At 45.9% G+C, this 17,776-nt stretch overlaps 1 protein-coding gene across 2 annotated transcripts; it reads left to right on the top strand.

The window, feature by feature from the left end:
* Window positions 1-1,213: 1,213 nt before the first annotated feature.
* On the top strand, window positions 1,214-17,183 carry LOC121749682 (calcium-transporting ATPase, endoplasmic reticulum-type-like). Of its 2 annotated transcripts, XM_042144279.1 has the most exons (8): window positions 1,214-1,386; window positions 13,095-14,614; window positions 14,694-14,815; window positions 15,025-15,303; window positions 15,403-15,786; window positions 15,915-16,024; window positions 16,107-16,335; window positions 16,409-17,183. In XM_042144279.1, exons 2-8 carry the CDS (start codon window positions 13,135-13,137, stop codon window positions 16,979-16,981), a joined length of 3,177 nt encoding a protein of 1,058 aa, XP_042000213.1. In that variant the 5' UTR covers window positions 1,214-1,386; window positions 13,095-13,134; the 3' UTR covers window positions 16,982-17,183. The 2 variants fall into 2 exon arrangements, with proteins under 2 accessions (XP_042000213.1, XP_042000205.1); XM_042144271.1 differs by lacking the exon at window positions 1,214-1,386 and having other exon boundaries at window positions 12,988-14,614.
* Window positions 17,184-17,776: the final 593 nt, after the last annotated feature.

Here is a 17,776-nt window from a genome sequence, read left to right as displayed (position 1 = left end):
TTGGGTTTGGGTCGGATGCGGGTCGGATACGGGTAACCCATTAAGAAATAATATTATTATTTTTATTATTATTTAAAAAATATATATTACTTTAATGTTTTAATTTTTTATAAATTAGGTTTAAATAGTATAAAATGAATTTTAATTGTGTAAATTAGGTTAAAAATTAAGGTTTAATCGTGTAATATCAGGTTTTAATCGTGTAATATCAGGTTTGGGTTGTTATCGTGTCGTGTCAACCCATATTATATCGTGTCGATAACGGGTTCGTGTCGGGTGCGGGTCGTGTTCGGATTTGAAGGTAGCAGGTCGGGTTCGTGTTCGGATTTACAGTTTCCTTAACAGGTCGGGTTCAGGTTAGGCCTTATTGGGTTGGGTCATTATCAGGTTGACCCGATAACGACCCAATCCGCACGATTTGCCAGCCCTACTACAAGTTAACAATTCATTTAAACAATTTTTTATACTTTGGAGCCTGACAAGACAACCATCTAGATAATGTGAATATAGTGTTTGTACTTACTATCTTTATACCCTAGTGAGTAGTGAGGGTGCGTACAAAATAGTATGACATGAATGGCCATCGGTTATTTCGTCTAGTTAAGAATATGAGATTGTACAATTGTACAAATTTCGAAATACCACTATGAGTTATGTATAACATTTTTCTCTACATGTTTAATCCCAAAAAATTTCGAATTTTTAATCTGCAAGAAGAAGGAAAGTTAATGATATTTAAAACTCGAAGCTAGTACTAATATTTAAGGCAGCCCACTCTAGAATTGTTAATTAGACAACATTTCCTCCTTTATTTCCCATTCTTTAAGATTTATTGACATTTACCAAGTCCAAATAGTTTAAAAGAACATTCTACAAGATTAAAAAAATATTCGTAGCTTGCAAGTTTACTTAATTTATTTATATGGTGCAGGTGCAGGTGCTGGCCTTCTTGTTTTGCCAACTTTTCTATCTTAATTATTGTACATAAAACAAAGGAAAATGAAAGAATCCAGTCTGTTTTGTTTGTTGGAACAGATTTGAGATTTCAATATTTCAAGTTTTCATAGGCACAAAGTCAGTGAAACTTCATTTTCTTTCCTCCCAATTAAAGAAAAAACCAGTATCGAAGGATTTTCATTTATCCCGATTTTCAATTATAAAATATGCACTCTGTCCTAAACTGAAGAAAGCAGTTTCAAAAGAAGATAGTGCTACTATTTTATCCCCACGCAAATCCAACCCCACTCTTTCAAAGATTTTCTCCACTTTCTCAAACAAAAGCATATATTGACTGAAATTCTTCCACTTCTTTTTCAATTGTATATTTGGGAAAAGCAATTCCTTGTTTGCTTGGAGTTAAACCCATGGACTTTTCTTCGTTTTGAGGTATTTGTGAACTTCTCTCAACTGGGGTCTTCTTGTCTCTCTCATTTCACTCTCTATTTATACTGTGATTTGAAACATCTAAGCTTTTATGTGAATTTGGATCATGCGTTGGATTTCTTGAGGTCAGGAGTGTTGAGAATTACTGTGATTTTTCATATCCTTATGTTGTTTTGGAGATTGTTGTATGATGGGGTGCGTACTAAACAAGCCCAACAGCAATGACGGCCCATCAGCCCAAAGCCCAAGGAAGAGTATGAGTTCGGCATTACCAAAGAGTTCGGCCTCAGCCTACAGCTCGGTAAAAGCCAACCTATCAAGCTCTGCTCTCAGGTCGGCATCAAGCTCTACTCTCAGATCGGCAACCAAAGCAGGAGTATGAGTTCGGCATTACCAAAGAGTTCGGCCTCAGCCTACAGCTCGGTAAAAGCCATCCAATCAAGCTCTGCTCTCAGGTCGGCATCAAGCTCTACTCTCAGATCGGCAACCAAAGCAGTTCGGTCTCAGTATTCGACCGAACAAGGAGTTAGTGGACCCATACAGGATGTCCAACACACCCACTACCACGTGGTGTCAACTCAGGCCACGATCGTAGGCCATGACCTACGCTACATCCACGATCTTAGGCCATGACCTGCACGACATCCACGACTTAGGGTGGTGATGCAAGCCACGATCTTAGTTCAAGATATAAATAGAACTTAGATCAGATAGAAGAAGGTTAAGCTCTCTAGAGATAAAATCATATAGCAAGTCTGTGTTGTAAGCTGTAATCCCAGATCAAGCAATACAAACCTGCCCCCATTTCTCCCCGTGGACGTAGATTTACCTCAGTAAATCGAACCACGTAAATTCTGTGTGTTGTAGTTTTCATTCTCTACCAGCTTTTACTAACATCAGAAATTCGCGGATCCATCACTGGCGCCGTCTGTGGGAACCAGAGAACAAAATTTGTGATAAAGCGAATTTTTGATCCATTTTTTTCCACCCAAAAAATGCATACCAGATCGCAGAGTACCCGTATTCCTGCCCGTGAGAACCAGGAGGAAGCCAATCCATCCCATAGGTCTGGAAAACAGCCTAGGGATAAATCCACCACCAGTTCTCATGGCGAAGGAACAGGCCGCTCCAAAAATCGTCCCACTGAGTCTTCCCAGCAGCCTGATTTGAATGAGGCTGTCAAGCTGTTCTTGGCTGAGAAGCAGGATGAGTTCTTAGCCTTCCTGCAAAAGAGCCAAGAGCCGAAGACGAAAGCGGAGGATTCTCCTTCCTCATCCAGACATGAAAGTCACTACCGCAGTAGTGCCGTGTCTTCCAGGAAGAAGAATCCTCAACCCCGACATATTCCTGTTCTTCCTCGGTACCGGAATCACAGGAGAACTCAATCTCCTCCATACCGACGAGATATCGGATTCGCCGTGTACGGTGCACTGAAGACTCCGTTCTCGGACGACATCACCCGAACTCCCCTACCACAGAACTACCGAACTCCGTCGATGACTTACGACGGGCTCGTGGACCCTCACGATTTCTTGGGGCGCTATCAGTATAACATGGCGAACCAGGGTCTCAACGAGGTCCACATGTGCAAGCTGTTTCCCGAGCTGCTCATCGGGAACGCGAGAAGGTGGTTCGATAGCCTCCCCCAGGGCAGCATCAGATCTTACCGAGATCTAATGGATGCCTTCCACAGGAGGTTCTTTCAGAAAGCGGAAGCCCGAATCACTTCGGCTCAGCTGCTTTCCATTCGTCAAGGTCGCGACGAAAAAATCAGCGACTTTATGACAAGATTCCACAAGGAATGCCTGCAAGTAGACGATCTCAACGATCTGCTTGTCATCTCGGCATTCCAAAATGGAATCCTGCCCGGAGCTCTCTACAGGAAGCTCGTTGAGTGCGGTCCGCAGACAGCTCAGGAAATGTGGGACATTGCGGACCAGTACTCCCGGGCCGATGAGGCAGACCGTCGCAAACGGTCGTTAGACAGCTCATCGTCCCGAGGAGACAGGAGGAAGCCCGATCATAGCGATCAGGGACATCCTCGCCGAACTCCTTTTGGCGATCAGGGACATCCTCGCCGAACTCCTTTTGAAAGGATTCAAAGGACTCCGGTGCAAGACAGATTGGGACCCCGTCTCAATCCCGAGAAGCCGCCCGCTCAGTTCGTACCGCTGAACAAGCCGAGAGCGGAAATTTTCGAACTACACTCTGACCTGTTCGAAAAGCCAAAGCGGATGACGAAATCTGCCGCGCGCCGACCCCAGGATAACTACTGCTCCTACCATCAAGACCACGGTCACGATACCGAGGAGTGCAGAAACTTGGCTGCAGGTATCGATGTTCTTGTGAGGGCAGGGACATTGAAAAAATACCAAAGCAAGCAGTCAAAGAAGAATAAGAAGCAGAGAGGTGCGAACTGCGCTCCTCAGGATCCGAAAAGGCAGCCGGATCCCGAAGACGATGACGAACCGCAATATGATGGAGTAATCCTGACTATTGACGCTCTCCCTGCCGGGAAGACCAAGTCGTCCCTGAAGTCAGAGCGCAGAGGCTCCAATCGAGAAGAGCCAACGCATAAAAGGCTGAAGCAGGACGAAGTGATTACGTTCTCGGATGCTGATCCCGTCCCGGCCATCTCTCCTCACCAAGACGCCATTGTCATCCAAGCCGGAGTGGCAAACAAACTGATCCACAGGGTGTTTGTGGATACAGGAGCGTCAGTCAGCATTCTTTTTAAAGAGTGCTTCGACAAACTAGAAGTGGACCCAGCTCGGCTCAGCCCGGCTCCGCTTCCCCTGAAGAGCTTCGCCCAGGAGGACACCCGCCCTGAAGGTATTATCAGCCTTCCGATCACGGTGGGGAAAGCGCCTACTAGCTCCAGTACGATGATTGAGTTTTTCGTGGTGAAAGCTCGGTCCCCGTACAACGTCATCCTGGGAAGAGACTGGCTCAACACAGTTCGGGCCGTTTGCTCCACCTATCACCTCACCATCAAGATCCCTACTAAAGGAGGGATAGCGGTCATCCGAGGTGACCAAAAGAGAGCAAAGGAATGTCTGCAAATTGCGCTTAGAAGTGCCGAGCAGTCAGATCGGCACCACCAAGCATAGCAATCACAGCAGCCGGAGTCAGAGGCAATGACCGAAGTCATACCGGAGCCGAATTCGATGACAGTTCAGCTGTACGAAGACGATCCATCCAGAACGGTTAAGATCGGCTTCGCGGGAACGCCTCTACTTCGGGAAAAAAACCATCCAGCTCCTCAAGGAGTACAAAGACGTCTTTGCATGGTCTCCGTTGGACATGACCGGAGTGCCCCCCGAGGTAATCACTCATCGTTTAAATATTGATCCTTCGGTCCGGCCGATAAAACAGAAGCAAAGACTCTTTGCGGCAGAACGAAGTCAAGTCATCCATGACGAAGTCCGTCAATTATTGAAGGCGGATGTGTTATTCGAAGTGAAGTATCCTTCGTGGGTGGCCAATCCTGTCATGATCAAGAAAAAGGAAGGAGGATGGCGGATGTGCATAGATTTCACCGATCTAAATAAGCACTGTCCCAAAGATTGCTATCCCCTTCCGAACATAGATAAAAAAGTAGAAGCTCTGATAGGCTTTGAAATTTTTTGTTTTCTTGATCTATACAAAGGATACCATCAGGTTTTAATGGATGAGATTGACGCTTCAAAAACGGCCTTCATTACTGATTTCGGCATTTTCGCTTATAAAAAGATGCCATTCGGTTTAAAGAATGCCGGAGCCACTTATCAAAGGATGGTAGACAAGCTTTTTCGGCACCTGATTGGAAAGGAGGTCGAAGTATATGTTGACGATATAGTCGTCAAAAGCAAAAGCACTTCGGAGTACGAGCACAACCTCAAGTCCACTCTCAACGTGCTCAAGAAAGCCAACCTCAAACTTAATCCCCAAAAGTGTACCTTTTTGGTAGATTCGGGAAAGTTTCTGGGTTGTTGGGTTTCAAAGGACGGACTCAAGGCAAACCCCTCAAAAGTTCAAGTCGTTCAGAACATGGCAATGCCGAAGTCCATACATGACGTGCAAAGGCTAACCGGATGTCTAGCCGCACTGAATCGATTCTTTTCCCAAGCAGCCGAAAAGCAACTGCCGTTCTTCAAGGTGTTGAAAAAGGCACCAAAGTTCGAGTGGGGAGCCGAGCAGAAAAGGGCCTTTGACGAGCTCAAAAGTTATCTAGCCGAGCTTCCTATTCTCTCTGCTCCAACCGAAGCCGAAGTAATATTCTTATACTTAGCGGCATCGGATCAAACCATCAGCGCGGTGCTTGTACGAGAAGAAGGCCTAAAGCAGCTTCCCATCTATTTTACAAGCCGAGCATTAAGAGGTCCAGAAACCAGGTATCAACCTCTAGAAAAGATTGCTCTAGCATTAGTAAATGCAGCAAGGAGACTGCGGCCATACTTCTATGCTCACAAGGTATGCGTCTTAACTGATCTGCCACTTCGGCAAGTGTTGACCAAACCAGAAGCATCAGGCAGAATCGCCAAGTGGGCTATAGAGTTGGGAGAGCACACAATTGAATATCTACCTCGGAAAGCCATCAAGGGACAAGCCTTGGCGGATTTTCTTGCAGAAGCGAAGTTCGATCAAGCAATTCCCGTTATTGCCGAACAGAAGAATTCTGCCAATGCCGAACTAGCACAGCCCTTGGAATCCGAAGTAGAGCCGCCGGACTGCTGGAGCGGATTCGTAGATGGAGCTTCAAACAAGATGGGAAGTGGAGCTGGTATTTTACTTGTCGCTCCCGACGGACACGAGGTAACCTACTCACTTCGTTTCCTATTCCCCACTACTAATAATGAAGCCGAGTACGAAGCCCTCCTGGCCGGACTCCAGTTAGCGCAAAGTCTGCTCGTCAAATCTCTCAAAGTCCATTGTGATTCACAAGTCATAGTAAATCACATGTTGGGTACAAGTGAAGCTCGTGACGAGAGAATGAAGAAGTATTTGGACAAAGCGCAAAGCATCAGCCGAAGTTTCTCCTATTTTCGGATAATCCGCATTCCCAGAGCGGAAAATAGCCGAGCAGATGCCTTAAGTAAGTTGGCCTCAGATCCGAGCTCAAAGGCGGAAGAATTAATGCATCGAAGCATTGATGAAGCCGAGGTACATTCAGTATCCAGCTCGCCGAACTGGATGACGCCGATCTTGCAGTATCTGGATCAAGGACAATTGCCCGAGGATAAGAGAGAAGCTCGGAAGATCACGTGCCGAGCTCTTCGGTACGAACTTCATGAAGGAGTCCTCTTTAGAAAGTCTTACCTCCAGCCGTTATTGCGGTGCGTAGGACCAGAAGAGACGGACTACATCCTCAGAGAAGTTCATGAAGGATCGTGCGGTAGCCACATCGGAGCCAGAGCTTTAGCTAAAAAAGTTCTGAGATGGGGATATTATTGGCCAACCATGGTACAAGAGGCAGTGCAGCTCGTCAAGAAGTGTACGAAGTGCCAAATTCATGCAAATGTCCCAAGGATGCCGCAGACCGATCTATACACTATGCAAAGCCCTTGGCCTTTCATGCAATGGGGCATAGACATAGTGGGACCACTTCCTCAAGCTCCTCGGCAAATGAAATTCCTTATCGTTGCCGTGGACTACTTCACGAAGTGGGTGGAGGCTGAACCATTAGCTACAATAACGAGCTCAAAGGCATTGGACTTCGTCTGGAAGAACATAGTGTGCCGATTTGGCATACCCCACATCCTCATCTCGGATAATGGGACTCAGTTCACCGACAAGACGTTCAAGAATTGGTGCCAAGAGCTGAACATTCAACAGCGGTTCACTTCGGTCTCCCATCCCCAAGCAAACGGACAAACGGAAGTAACGAACCGGATTCTGGTGAAAGGGTTAAAAGCTCGGTTAGAACAAGCCAAAGGACAATGGGTAGAAAATCTCCCTCAAGTCCTATGGTCCTACCGAACTACACCCAAAACCTCCAACGGTGAAACTCCGTATAGTCTGGTGTACGGCACTGAAGCCGTAATTCCAGTGGAGATCGGCGTACCCAGTCCCCGAACTCTAAATTTCTCCTCAGAAATGAATGACGACGGACTGAGAGCAGAACTAGATCTCGCCGAAGAAAGAAGAGAATTGGCGTGCATAAAAGCAGCCAAGTATAAGGAGCAAGTAGCCCGGTATTATAACCAAAGGGTAAAAAAGCTTCAATTTCAAGTGGGAGATCTCGTCTTGAGAAACAACGAAGTAAGCCGAGCAGAAAAGCTGGGCAAACTCGAACCCACATGGGAGGGTCCATATCGGGTGTCAGAAGTCCTCGGCAAAGGGTCTTATAAATTGACTCACATGTCAGGAGAACAAGTACCCCGAACATGGCACGTCTCCAACCTCAAGAAGTTCCACTTGTAAGAGACAAAAGTCCGGTCAGTCCGTCTCGTGTCTAGTTCGGTCATAGGGGTATGTGTTTTTATTTGTTTGTTTTTTACTTGTACCTTTTACTTGTCGTTTTTTAAAAAAAAAAGGGTTTAAAGTTTTTTTCCTTCGTCTTTTTCATTTTTTCTCTATGTGTTTTGTCTCTATGTGCTTGTCGTCTCTTACAAAGGGTACCAAGGTATATCGTTCTTTAAAGACTGATCCCCTTTTTAGATCGATTATTAAAGACTATTGTGAGTCCAAGCTTCTAAGGAGGATATAAGACCACAATTCAGCTTAACAAGCAGTCCGTCTGAAACGAACTGCAATAAGCCAACGATTGTGAGTCCAAGCTTCCAAGGAGGATACAAGACCGCAATTCAGCTTAATAAGCACTTCGTCTGAAACGAACTGCAATAAGGGAAAGTCCGATCCACGCGATAAACCTCGCCGAATTAGGACGACCAAGTTCGGTCAAAGAAGTTTACCTCATAAGACCGGGGACGACCACGTCTAGTCAAAGGGGTTTACTGCATAAGACCACTTCGGTTAACTGGGAAAGTCCGATCCACGCGATAAACCTCGCCGAATTAGGACGACCAAGTTCGGTCAAAGAAGTTTACCTCATAAGACCGGGGACGACCACGTCTAGTCAAAGGGGTTTACTGCATAAGACCACTTCGGTTAACTGGGAAAGTCCGATCCACGCGATAAAACTCGCCGAATTAGGACAAGGGAAAGTTCGATCCCGGCGACAAAAATCGCCAAATTAGAACACAAACCAAGTCCGGTCAAAGATGTTTATTTCATCGGACCAAAGACGAGTCCGGTCAAAGATGTTTATTTCATCAGACCAAAGACGAGTCCGGTCAAAGATGTTTATTTCATCAGACCAAGGACCAAGTCCGGTCAAAGAAGTTTACTTCATAAGACCAAGGACCAAGTCCGGTCAAAGAAGTTTACTTCATAAGACCGAGGACGAGTACGATGAAATTTTTTCGCTAAGCTGTAAATACAGTGTTAGAAGCGAAAACAAAATTTCATTTTTCAAATCTTGTTCGGCATACAACTCAGCTACCCTACAAAATGGCGTTACGCTATTACAAAGGACTATTCTACTGTCCAGAGTTGCTGAAGTTAAGCCACCTATCTGCAAAATCCTCTGGAAGCCGAGTTCGGTTGTTCCGAGCAGATGAAGAATAAGCAGGTCGACGAGATGCTATCCTCGACCCAACGCCTCTTCCCCGAGCCCGAGAAGTCCTAACACCTCGGCGATGAAGAGTCTCTGCAATAAGCATCTGCTGATCTTGCTCGCTCATAGTCACAACTGCTCGGCGAATTTCAGTCCGTCCCTGTCTTGACGATTCCGGTTGCTCCTGAGCCCGTTCTCGTCTTGACGTTTCCGGCTGTTCCGGAGTTCGTTGTTGGCTGGGAGTAGGATTTTGAACAAGGGAACCAGAGGTTTGATCTGGAGTGCGAGCATCTGTTGGCGCGATATGACGAAGGAATCTTTCTATGGAGGGGCGCCGAGAAAGAACAATGTTGTACCGAGAAGCCCAACGCCGCAGTGATGTCACAACTTGTTGGCAAGCCGGGCTCTCCAGCACATTGTTCATACGGAGTACATGATATTCCTCCCACAGTTCGTCAACTCGACTCTGAACATCTGATATGGTCATTCCCCCGCGCACACGGATGTAATCCTCATACGCAGTCCTCTCAGCAATGGCCGTATTCAGCTCGGCCTCCAGATCTTTCTTATCGGACTCTAAGTCTTTGATATCGGCCTCCAGCTTCACTAAACGAGCCAGAAGCTCGTCATTCTTCGTCTGATCGGCTATAGCTCTTTTCTCAGCTTCGTCTAAAGCCGAAGAGTACAGCCGTTTCCAGTGAAGTATCTCCATCTCCTTGAGTACAAAGCAGCTATATTAGTTCGGCAGCTGTACCGAGCAGATAGTAAAATACAACAGGAGTAAAGGCGAGTACGAAAAGCTATACGAAGACAAGTGTAGAGAATTTTTCATTCACAGAGAAAATTTTTTACACTAGGAGGGCTTCAAGGCCATTTTACAAGGAAGAAACCAGAGTAAGAGAAGGGAGACGAAATCATACTCCGCCAGCTTCGTCTCCGGCTCCTCGCTCTGGTTCAGCTTCTTTCTCCTGAGCTACCTCAGCCTCGGCCTCGCATCCTGCCGGCCTCGCCTCCGCCTCCTGATCGGCTTCCTTCTCCGGATGCCCGGCCCGCTCGACTTCGGCCTCCGGCTCCAGCGGCTCGGCCTCATCCTCTCCGTTGTAAGTCGAAGCGGGTGAAACGGGTCCCACGGAGGCAAAGATAGCCTCCAGGTTCTCGTCCCGATCAGCTCGACAACTCCGGACTCGGTCTGCAGAAAGCAGGACCGAGGATGAAGCGAGCTCCTCAAGGAGCGGCAGATTCTGAAGCCGAGCTGCTATCTCTCGGCTGTACAGAGGCAGCACGACGTCGGCCCCCTGCTCGCCCTTATCGGTAATTAGCCTTACCAGACTACCGACAAAGGCCGAGAACTGGCTGCTCAAAAAGAGTTTCTCCGTGTAAACACGGAGAGCCTCCCCCTGGGCAGCCACGGCGGCAGCCTCCTTCTGAGCCTCCCGGTGCTTCGTCTGCTCTTGCAGGATGATGAGCTGGTTTTTGGCTGACCGGGCTTCATCCTGAGCCGAGATCCTAGCAGCTCGGGCCCTCTCAAATTTGGCCTCAGCCTGTTCGGCCAGACTACGAGCAAGATGCAACTCCTTCTGCATCTCCTCGTAGTCGTGGGATGCTTTGGAGAGCTCCACGGAGACGAGCTTGGCTCTCTGAAGATGAACAAGGAAAAAACTCAACAGAATGGCCATCAAAAAATGTGGAAAAGAAGCCAAGTCAGAAAGCTTACCTCCACAAAATTCGTCGGCCATTGAAAAGGCTCAGGGACGTGTTCCGGGATGTCTGCAACCACCTCGGAGATGACCAGGTCTTTCCCCGGCACTCTTGGGGACTCATGAAATTTCCCCTTCCCTTTAGCCGAATACGACTCCGGCTCTTTCGGATCCGAAGAAGAGGTTTTTTGCCTCTTCGGATCCTTCTCGGCTTCAGACGCCGAGCGAGGGGCTCTCTGCCTCTCCGGCTCCACAAGCTCGGAGGACTTTCGGATAGCCTTATTCAGCATGTACACTGCCAAAAAGCAAGAAAGCAAGGTTAGTTTTCTTCGCTAAAGCAGTAGAGCATAAAGATAAAGAGAAATCCTCACCCTCGGCCTCTTCGTCCGAAGACGAGATGTCGAACACGACGTCGCCCTTGACGAGCTCAGACTCCGTGTATTGTTTCCTAACTATGGGAATCTTGTTGAGCTCGCCATCGAGCTCGTCCAACGGTTCAGGCCGAGGGTGACGGATAACGGACTTCGGCCCTCTCCAGGGAAAACTAGGAGCCGCAGTCCTATCATAGTAGAAGAAGCGGTTTTGCCACTTCGGCCACTTCGTTTTACAAAAGGCCCTAAAGGGCTGTACAGGGATCAAGTAAAACCAAGACCCCTTCCTCTTAAATTGAAAGAATTTAAGGATCGCCTTCAAAGACAAATCCCTTCCTAACCTACGGAGTTCGGCAGCAAAGGCCGACAAGTGCCTCCAAGAGTTCGGAGTCACCTGGCCTAAAGGAAGCTGAAAAAAATCTAGTAAATCTATAATGGCAGAAGGGAGGGGGAAACGAAGCCCGCATTCTAAGCAGGCCTCGTACACGGTGGCGTAACCCTCCGGCGGGGAGTCAGCCCTATGATCACCGTCAGGTACCACCGCCTTCCCCCCAGGAAAAGAGTATTTTTCGTAAAGGGATATCACAGTATCCTTACTCAAGATACTGTGAAAATACTCTACGGTCTTCTCCCCGGATTCTTTCCGGCTAGAAGACCCCTTACCCCCTTTTCTACCGCTACCAGACTCAGACGAAGAAGAAGCAGACATGGTTCTTACTCTTTGAAAGTTGAAGAAATCCTGAGGAAATTTTTGAAAGCGGAAGGAAATTTTTCACGCAAAAGATAGAGAGTGCAGAAGAAGCCAATAGCAAAGGTGTTCAAATGATGAAGAAAGGCGGTATTTATCAGATTTGGAAAAGATTTCAAATCATCGCACCGTTTCATATCCCACCTTTTCAGGATTCGACGGCCGGATTTTACTGTCGCATTTAATGCCGCATTTAATGCAGTCACGCGCAGGGCACGTCCCCTGACTTCAGCCTCCCCCGTACCCTTTTTCAGAATGCCGAAGTGACTCGCTTCGCCGAAGTGATTCACTTCGCTTTTCGGGGGGGGTAGTGATGGGGTGCGTACTAAACAAGCCCAACAGCAATGACGGCCCATCAGCCCAAAGCCCAAGGAAGAGTATGAGTTCGGCATTACCAAAGAGTTCGGCCTCAGCCTACAGCTCGGTAAAAGCCAACCTATCAAGCTCTGCTCTCAGGTCGGCATCAAGCTCTACTCTCAGATCGGCAACCAAAGCAGGAGTATGAGTTCGGCATTACCAAAGAGTTCGGCCTCAGCCTACAGCTCGGTAAAAGCCATCCAATCAAGCTCTGCTCTCAGGTCGGCATCAAGCTCTACTCTCAGATCGGCAACCAAAGCAGTTCGGTCTCAGTATTCGACCGAACAAGGAGTTAGTGGACCCATACAGGATGTCCAACACACCCACTACCACGTGGTGTCAACTCAGGCCACGATCGTAGGCCATGACCTACGCTACATCCACGATCTTAGGCCATGACCTGCACGACATCCACGACTTAGGGTGGTGATGCAAGCCACGATCTTAGTTCAAGATATAAATAGAACTTAGATCAGATAGAAGAAGGTTAAGCTCTCTAGAGATAAAATCATATAGCAAGTCTGTGTTGTAAGCTGTAATCCCAGATCAAGCAATACAAACCTGCCCCCATTTCTCCCCGTGGACGTAGATTTACCTCAGTAAATCGAACCACGTAAATTCTGTGTGTTGTAGTTTTCATTCTCTACCAGCTTTTACTAACATCAGAAATTCGCGGATCCATCATTGTAGTTGTGTTTATTAAGTTGGTAGGGGAATTTATTGCTTTAGTTGGTGGAAATTAAAATCGGTTAACCAAGATGAATTATTGTCTCCGTTAACATCTGCGGGCCAAGTTTTGGTATAGCTGAATTAGGCTTTTGATATTATCAAGTGTCTCTTTCTCTTCCAAATTAAGATTACATTTTATTTTCCGTTTATACCTCTATTTACTTGCTTATTTTCTGAAGCAGCTAATTGTAATTGCGTTTATTCTTGTGTAGGAGTTTTTAGTGAGATATCTTCTTCATATTTTGTTTGCAAATGGAAGAAAGAATTGATGAGAAGCCATTTAAGGCATGGTCATGGTCTGTGGAGCAGTGTTTGAAGGAGTACAGAGTGAAGCTAGACAAAGGGTTGAGCACGTACAAGGCAGAAAAAAGGAGAGAGAGATCTGGATGGAATGAGCTCCAGAAAGAGAAGGGGAAGCCCCTATGGAGACTTGTTTTGGAGCAATTTGATGATATGCTTGTCAAAATCCTTCTATTAGCTGCTTTCATCTCATTTGTTCTGGCTTTCTTGCAAGGAAGTGATGAGGAGGAGTCGGGGTTTGAGGCATATGTTGAACCTTTTGTCATAGTCTTGATACTAGTCCTTAATGCAATAGTTGGTGTTTGGCAAGAAGGTAATGCAGAGAAGGCCCTTGAAGCGTTGAAGGAGATGCAATGTGAATCTGGCAAGGTGTTGAGAGACGGATATTTGGTGCCTGATTTGCCTGCACGCGAGCTAGTTCCCGGTGATATTGTGGAACTGCGTGTAGGGGATAAAGTGCCGGCTGACATGAGGGTGGCAGTGCTAAAAACCTCTACCTTAAGAGTCGAGCAGAGCTCTCTGACCGGAGAGGCAATGCCAGTGTTGAAAGGCACCAATCCTGTATTCTTGGATGATTGTGAACTGCAGTTGAAAGAGAACATGGTTTTTGCTGGAACCACCGTTGTTAATGGCAGCTGCACTTGCATAGTTGTCAGCACTGGGATGCAGACTGAGATCGGACAGATACAAGCTCAAATACACGAGGCTTCGTTGGAAGAGAGTGACACTCCTTTGAAGAAGAAGCTTGATGAGTTTGGTAATAGGCTTACTTCTGCTATTGGCATCATCTGCCTCGTTGTATGGCTTATCAACTACAAATACTTCCTCTCGTGGGAGGTTGTCGATGGATGGCCTTCGAATTTCAAGTTCTCTTTCGATAAATGTACTTACTATTTCAAGATAGCCATTGCCCTCGCAGTTGCTGCAATCCCTGAAGGCCTCCCTGCTGTGATCACAACGTGCTTAGCTTTAGGCACCCGGAAAATGGCTCAAAAGAATGCTATAGTACGCAAGCTTCCTAGTGTGGAGACATTAGGATGCACATCTGTTATTTGTTCGGATAAAACAGGGACCTTGACCACAAATCAGATGGCAGTAACAGAGTTCTTCACTCTGGGAGGTAAGACTACAGCTTCTAGAATTCTCCATGTCAAAGGCACAACTTATGACCCCAAGGATGGAGGGATAGTGGATTGGAACTGTTATAATATGGATGCCAATTTGCAAGCAGTGGCTGAGATTTGTGCAGTTTGTAATGATGCTGGAATATATTGCGATGGTCGTTTGTTTAGAGCAACGGGATTGCCCACAGAAGCTGCTCTTAAGGTTTTGGTTGAGAAGATGGGAGTTCCTGATAGTGAGGTAAAGGATAAGATTCGTTATTCGAAGCTCTTGTCCAATCTTTTGATTGATCGCAGCGCAGTTAAATTAGGTAAGCCTATCATTTATCTTCATTATTGCTGCCCATTTGCTCGGTGTATGTCATTTCTAACATTTTCATTTCACTTCAGCATGTTGCGAGTGGTGGGCTAAAAGATCAAAAAGAGTTGCAACACTAGAGTTTGATCGCGTCCGTAAATCTATGAGCGTTGTTGTCCGCAAAGCAAATGGTAGCAATCGACTTCTTGTCAAGGTAACTTCCATTCGTCTCACTCACATCAGCCATTTTTCAATAGGATGCTCGCTCACTGAGAAATAGATCACCCTCTCTGATTTTGGTTTACATATTAAAAAATTCATGGCTAAGTAGATCTGTCACAATTGAAATGTTCCAAGACTATTTCCTACTGTTCTCGATGTGCACTGATTCGTTCTTTTCTTTGATGTGTACTTCTCATGTAGGGTGCCGTTGAGAGTTTGCTGGAGCGTACCTCCTATGTGCAACTTGCTGACGGTTCAACTTTCCCCATGGATGAAACCTGCAGGCAAATGTTGTTAGCAAGGCTCTTGGACATGACTTCAAAGGGTTTGAGATGCTTAGGCTTGGCATATAAAGATGATCTTGGAGAGTTCTCAGACTACTATACTGAGACTCATCCAGCACACAAGAAGTTGCTCGACCCCTCGTGCTACTCCTCCATAGAAAGTAGCCTAATTTTTGTAGGAGTAGTTGGTATAAGGGTGAGTTTTAATATCTTATCTCATCATAATATCTAATCTATTTATCAGACATGAAAGGGACTCGCATTTGTATCTTATGACAATCTATTCAAAATACAGGACCCTCCTCGAGAGGAAGTTGGTAAAGCAATCGAGGATTGCAGAGGAGCTGGAATCAAGGTCATGGTGATAACTGGAGACAACAAGTCCACAGCCGAGGCCATTTGTAAGGAAATACGGCTGTTTCCTGAAGGTGAGGTTCTCCAAGGAAGAAGTTTCACCGGTAAAGAGTTCATGGCCCTTTCTTCTCAACAACAAATTGATCTATTGTCAAAACCTGGGGGCAAGGTCTTTTCTCGAGCCGAACCTAGGCACAAGCAAGATATTGTGAGGTTGCTCAAAGAAATGGGAGAAATTGTTGCAATGACTGGTGATGGAGTGAATGATGCACCTGCCTTAAAACTTGCTGATATTGGAATAGCGATGGGAATCACTGGTACTGAGGTAACAGAGCTATATGTTATGCATTTCCCATTACTTCATCTAAAAACATGTTGCTTATTGTACAAAGCAACTATATAGTTGGAAATGTGATCATAGAAGTTAATCCAAGAAACGTTGCCAATTACTAGGTAGCGAAAGAAGCATCAGATATGGTGTTAGCCGATGATAATTTCAGCACAATTGTGTCAGCAGTTGCAGAAGGCCGTTCGATCTACAATAACATGAAAGCCTTCATCAGGTATGCTTTGTGTCATTATATTAGAAGACAAGGTTCAAATACGCTCCATATCTATTACTAATGGAGTTGTGTTGATTGTCAGGTATATGATCTCGTCAAATGTAGGGGAGGTTATATCCATATTCCTGGCTGCCGCCCTCGGACTACCGGAATGTATGATACCAGTGCAGCTTCTGTGGGTGAATCTAGTCACGGATGGTCCGCCTGCAACAGCCCTCGGATTCAACCCTGCTGATGTTGATATCATGCAGAAACCACCTCGGAAGAGCAGTGAAGCTCTCATTGACTCATGGATCCTCTTCCGCTACATGGTCTGCTTGCTCTTTTTGTGCTGTCCTTTCATTTTAGGACAAGAACTACTTTCTTACACGGTTGTCCTTGCAGGTGATAGGGTCCTATGTTGGCATTGCAACAGTTGGAGTGTTCGTCATGTGGTACACACAGGCATCGTTTCTAGGCATAAACCTGGTCGCGGATGGGCACACCCTGGTTGAGTTATCTCAACTGCGCAGCTGGGGGGAGTGCTCAACATGGTCAAACTTCACTGCGTCTCCCTTCACAGTGAGTGGTGGCGGGGCCATCTCATTCTCAGACCCCTGTGACTACTTCTCGGTGGGTAAGGTGAAGGCGATGACTCTGTCGCTGTCTGTGCTGGTTGCTATTGAGATGTTGAACTCTCTGAACGCACTGTCGGAAGACAATAGCCTTGTGAGAATGCCGCCGTGGACAAATCCTTGGCTGCTGGTGGCCATGTCCGCCTCTCTCGCTCTCCACTGTTTTGTTCTCTGCGTCCCTTTCATGGCGAATGTGTTTGGTGTGGTTCCGTTAGGCTTGAATGAATGGCTCCTCGTCTTGCTGCTCTCGGCACCAGTCATTTTTATAGATGAACTTCTCAAGTATGTGGGAAGGAGGAGGAGGAGGAGGAGAAGATTCACACCAAAACAAAAGCTGTTATGATCTTTATTTTATAGAAAATGGTGATCATGGTTTTATTTTTTTGTGGATATAGAAGCCTGTTTCTGTAATACTATTGCATATGTTACTTTATTTTATTTTTTTACAATTTTAGAGAATGTAATCTTTTGCTTTTATATTTGTAATTGCTCAAAGTCGAAAGATAAAAACAAAATTTGTTTGCTGAATAATTATGATTCGATAATAGTACGTGACATTTTCTTTAAAAGCTCAATAATTCGTGCATTGAATTATTATTGAAATGAATTCTTGATCCTACATGGATATTTCTAACTATATGAGAGGCCTCACAGACTCCATTGTCTTCTTGACTTCTGAGTTATGCAGAGAAGCAGCAATGGCTTTGGTGCCATGAGATCTTCCGAGATAGGATAGGATAGGATAGGATAGGATCATGACATTGGGGTGAATGCAGTTTCTACATATGGGGCTGATATCACCACATTCTTACTCTTGAATGCTTGTGTTGTTGCGGCAGTAAAACAATACTAGGGAGCTCACAGTTGAGTTTGCTATTAAGTCGAAATGAGTTGGTCTCTATAACATGGTGCAGAATTGACGATATTCAAGATTATAAGTGGGGAATGAAATTAGTGAAAGTGAAAACAGTTGATTGAGCAGAGTGTACACTTCATTTTCCGCCTTATTTGTTTAACTTAACCGCTTTACTCTCAGAATTGTCTCTATCTATCTATCAATTTTGTACAGAAAAAATGAATCAAGAGATGAGCGAGGAGGAGATCGCGTACGTGTTCAAAGGGGTGGTGATCGGCGACT

Source organism: Salvia splendens, chromosome 1, assembly GCF_004379255.2.
Source record: "Salvia splendens isolate huo1 chromosome 1, SspV2, whole genome shotgun sequence".
Taxonomy (NCBI): Eukaryota; Viridiplantae; Streptophyta; class Magnoliopsida; order Lamiales; family Lamiaceae; genus Salvia; species Salvia splendens.
Note: the sequence above shows the minus strand (reverse complement) of the source record. Positions and strands in the feature narration are given on the sequence as shown.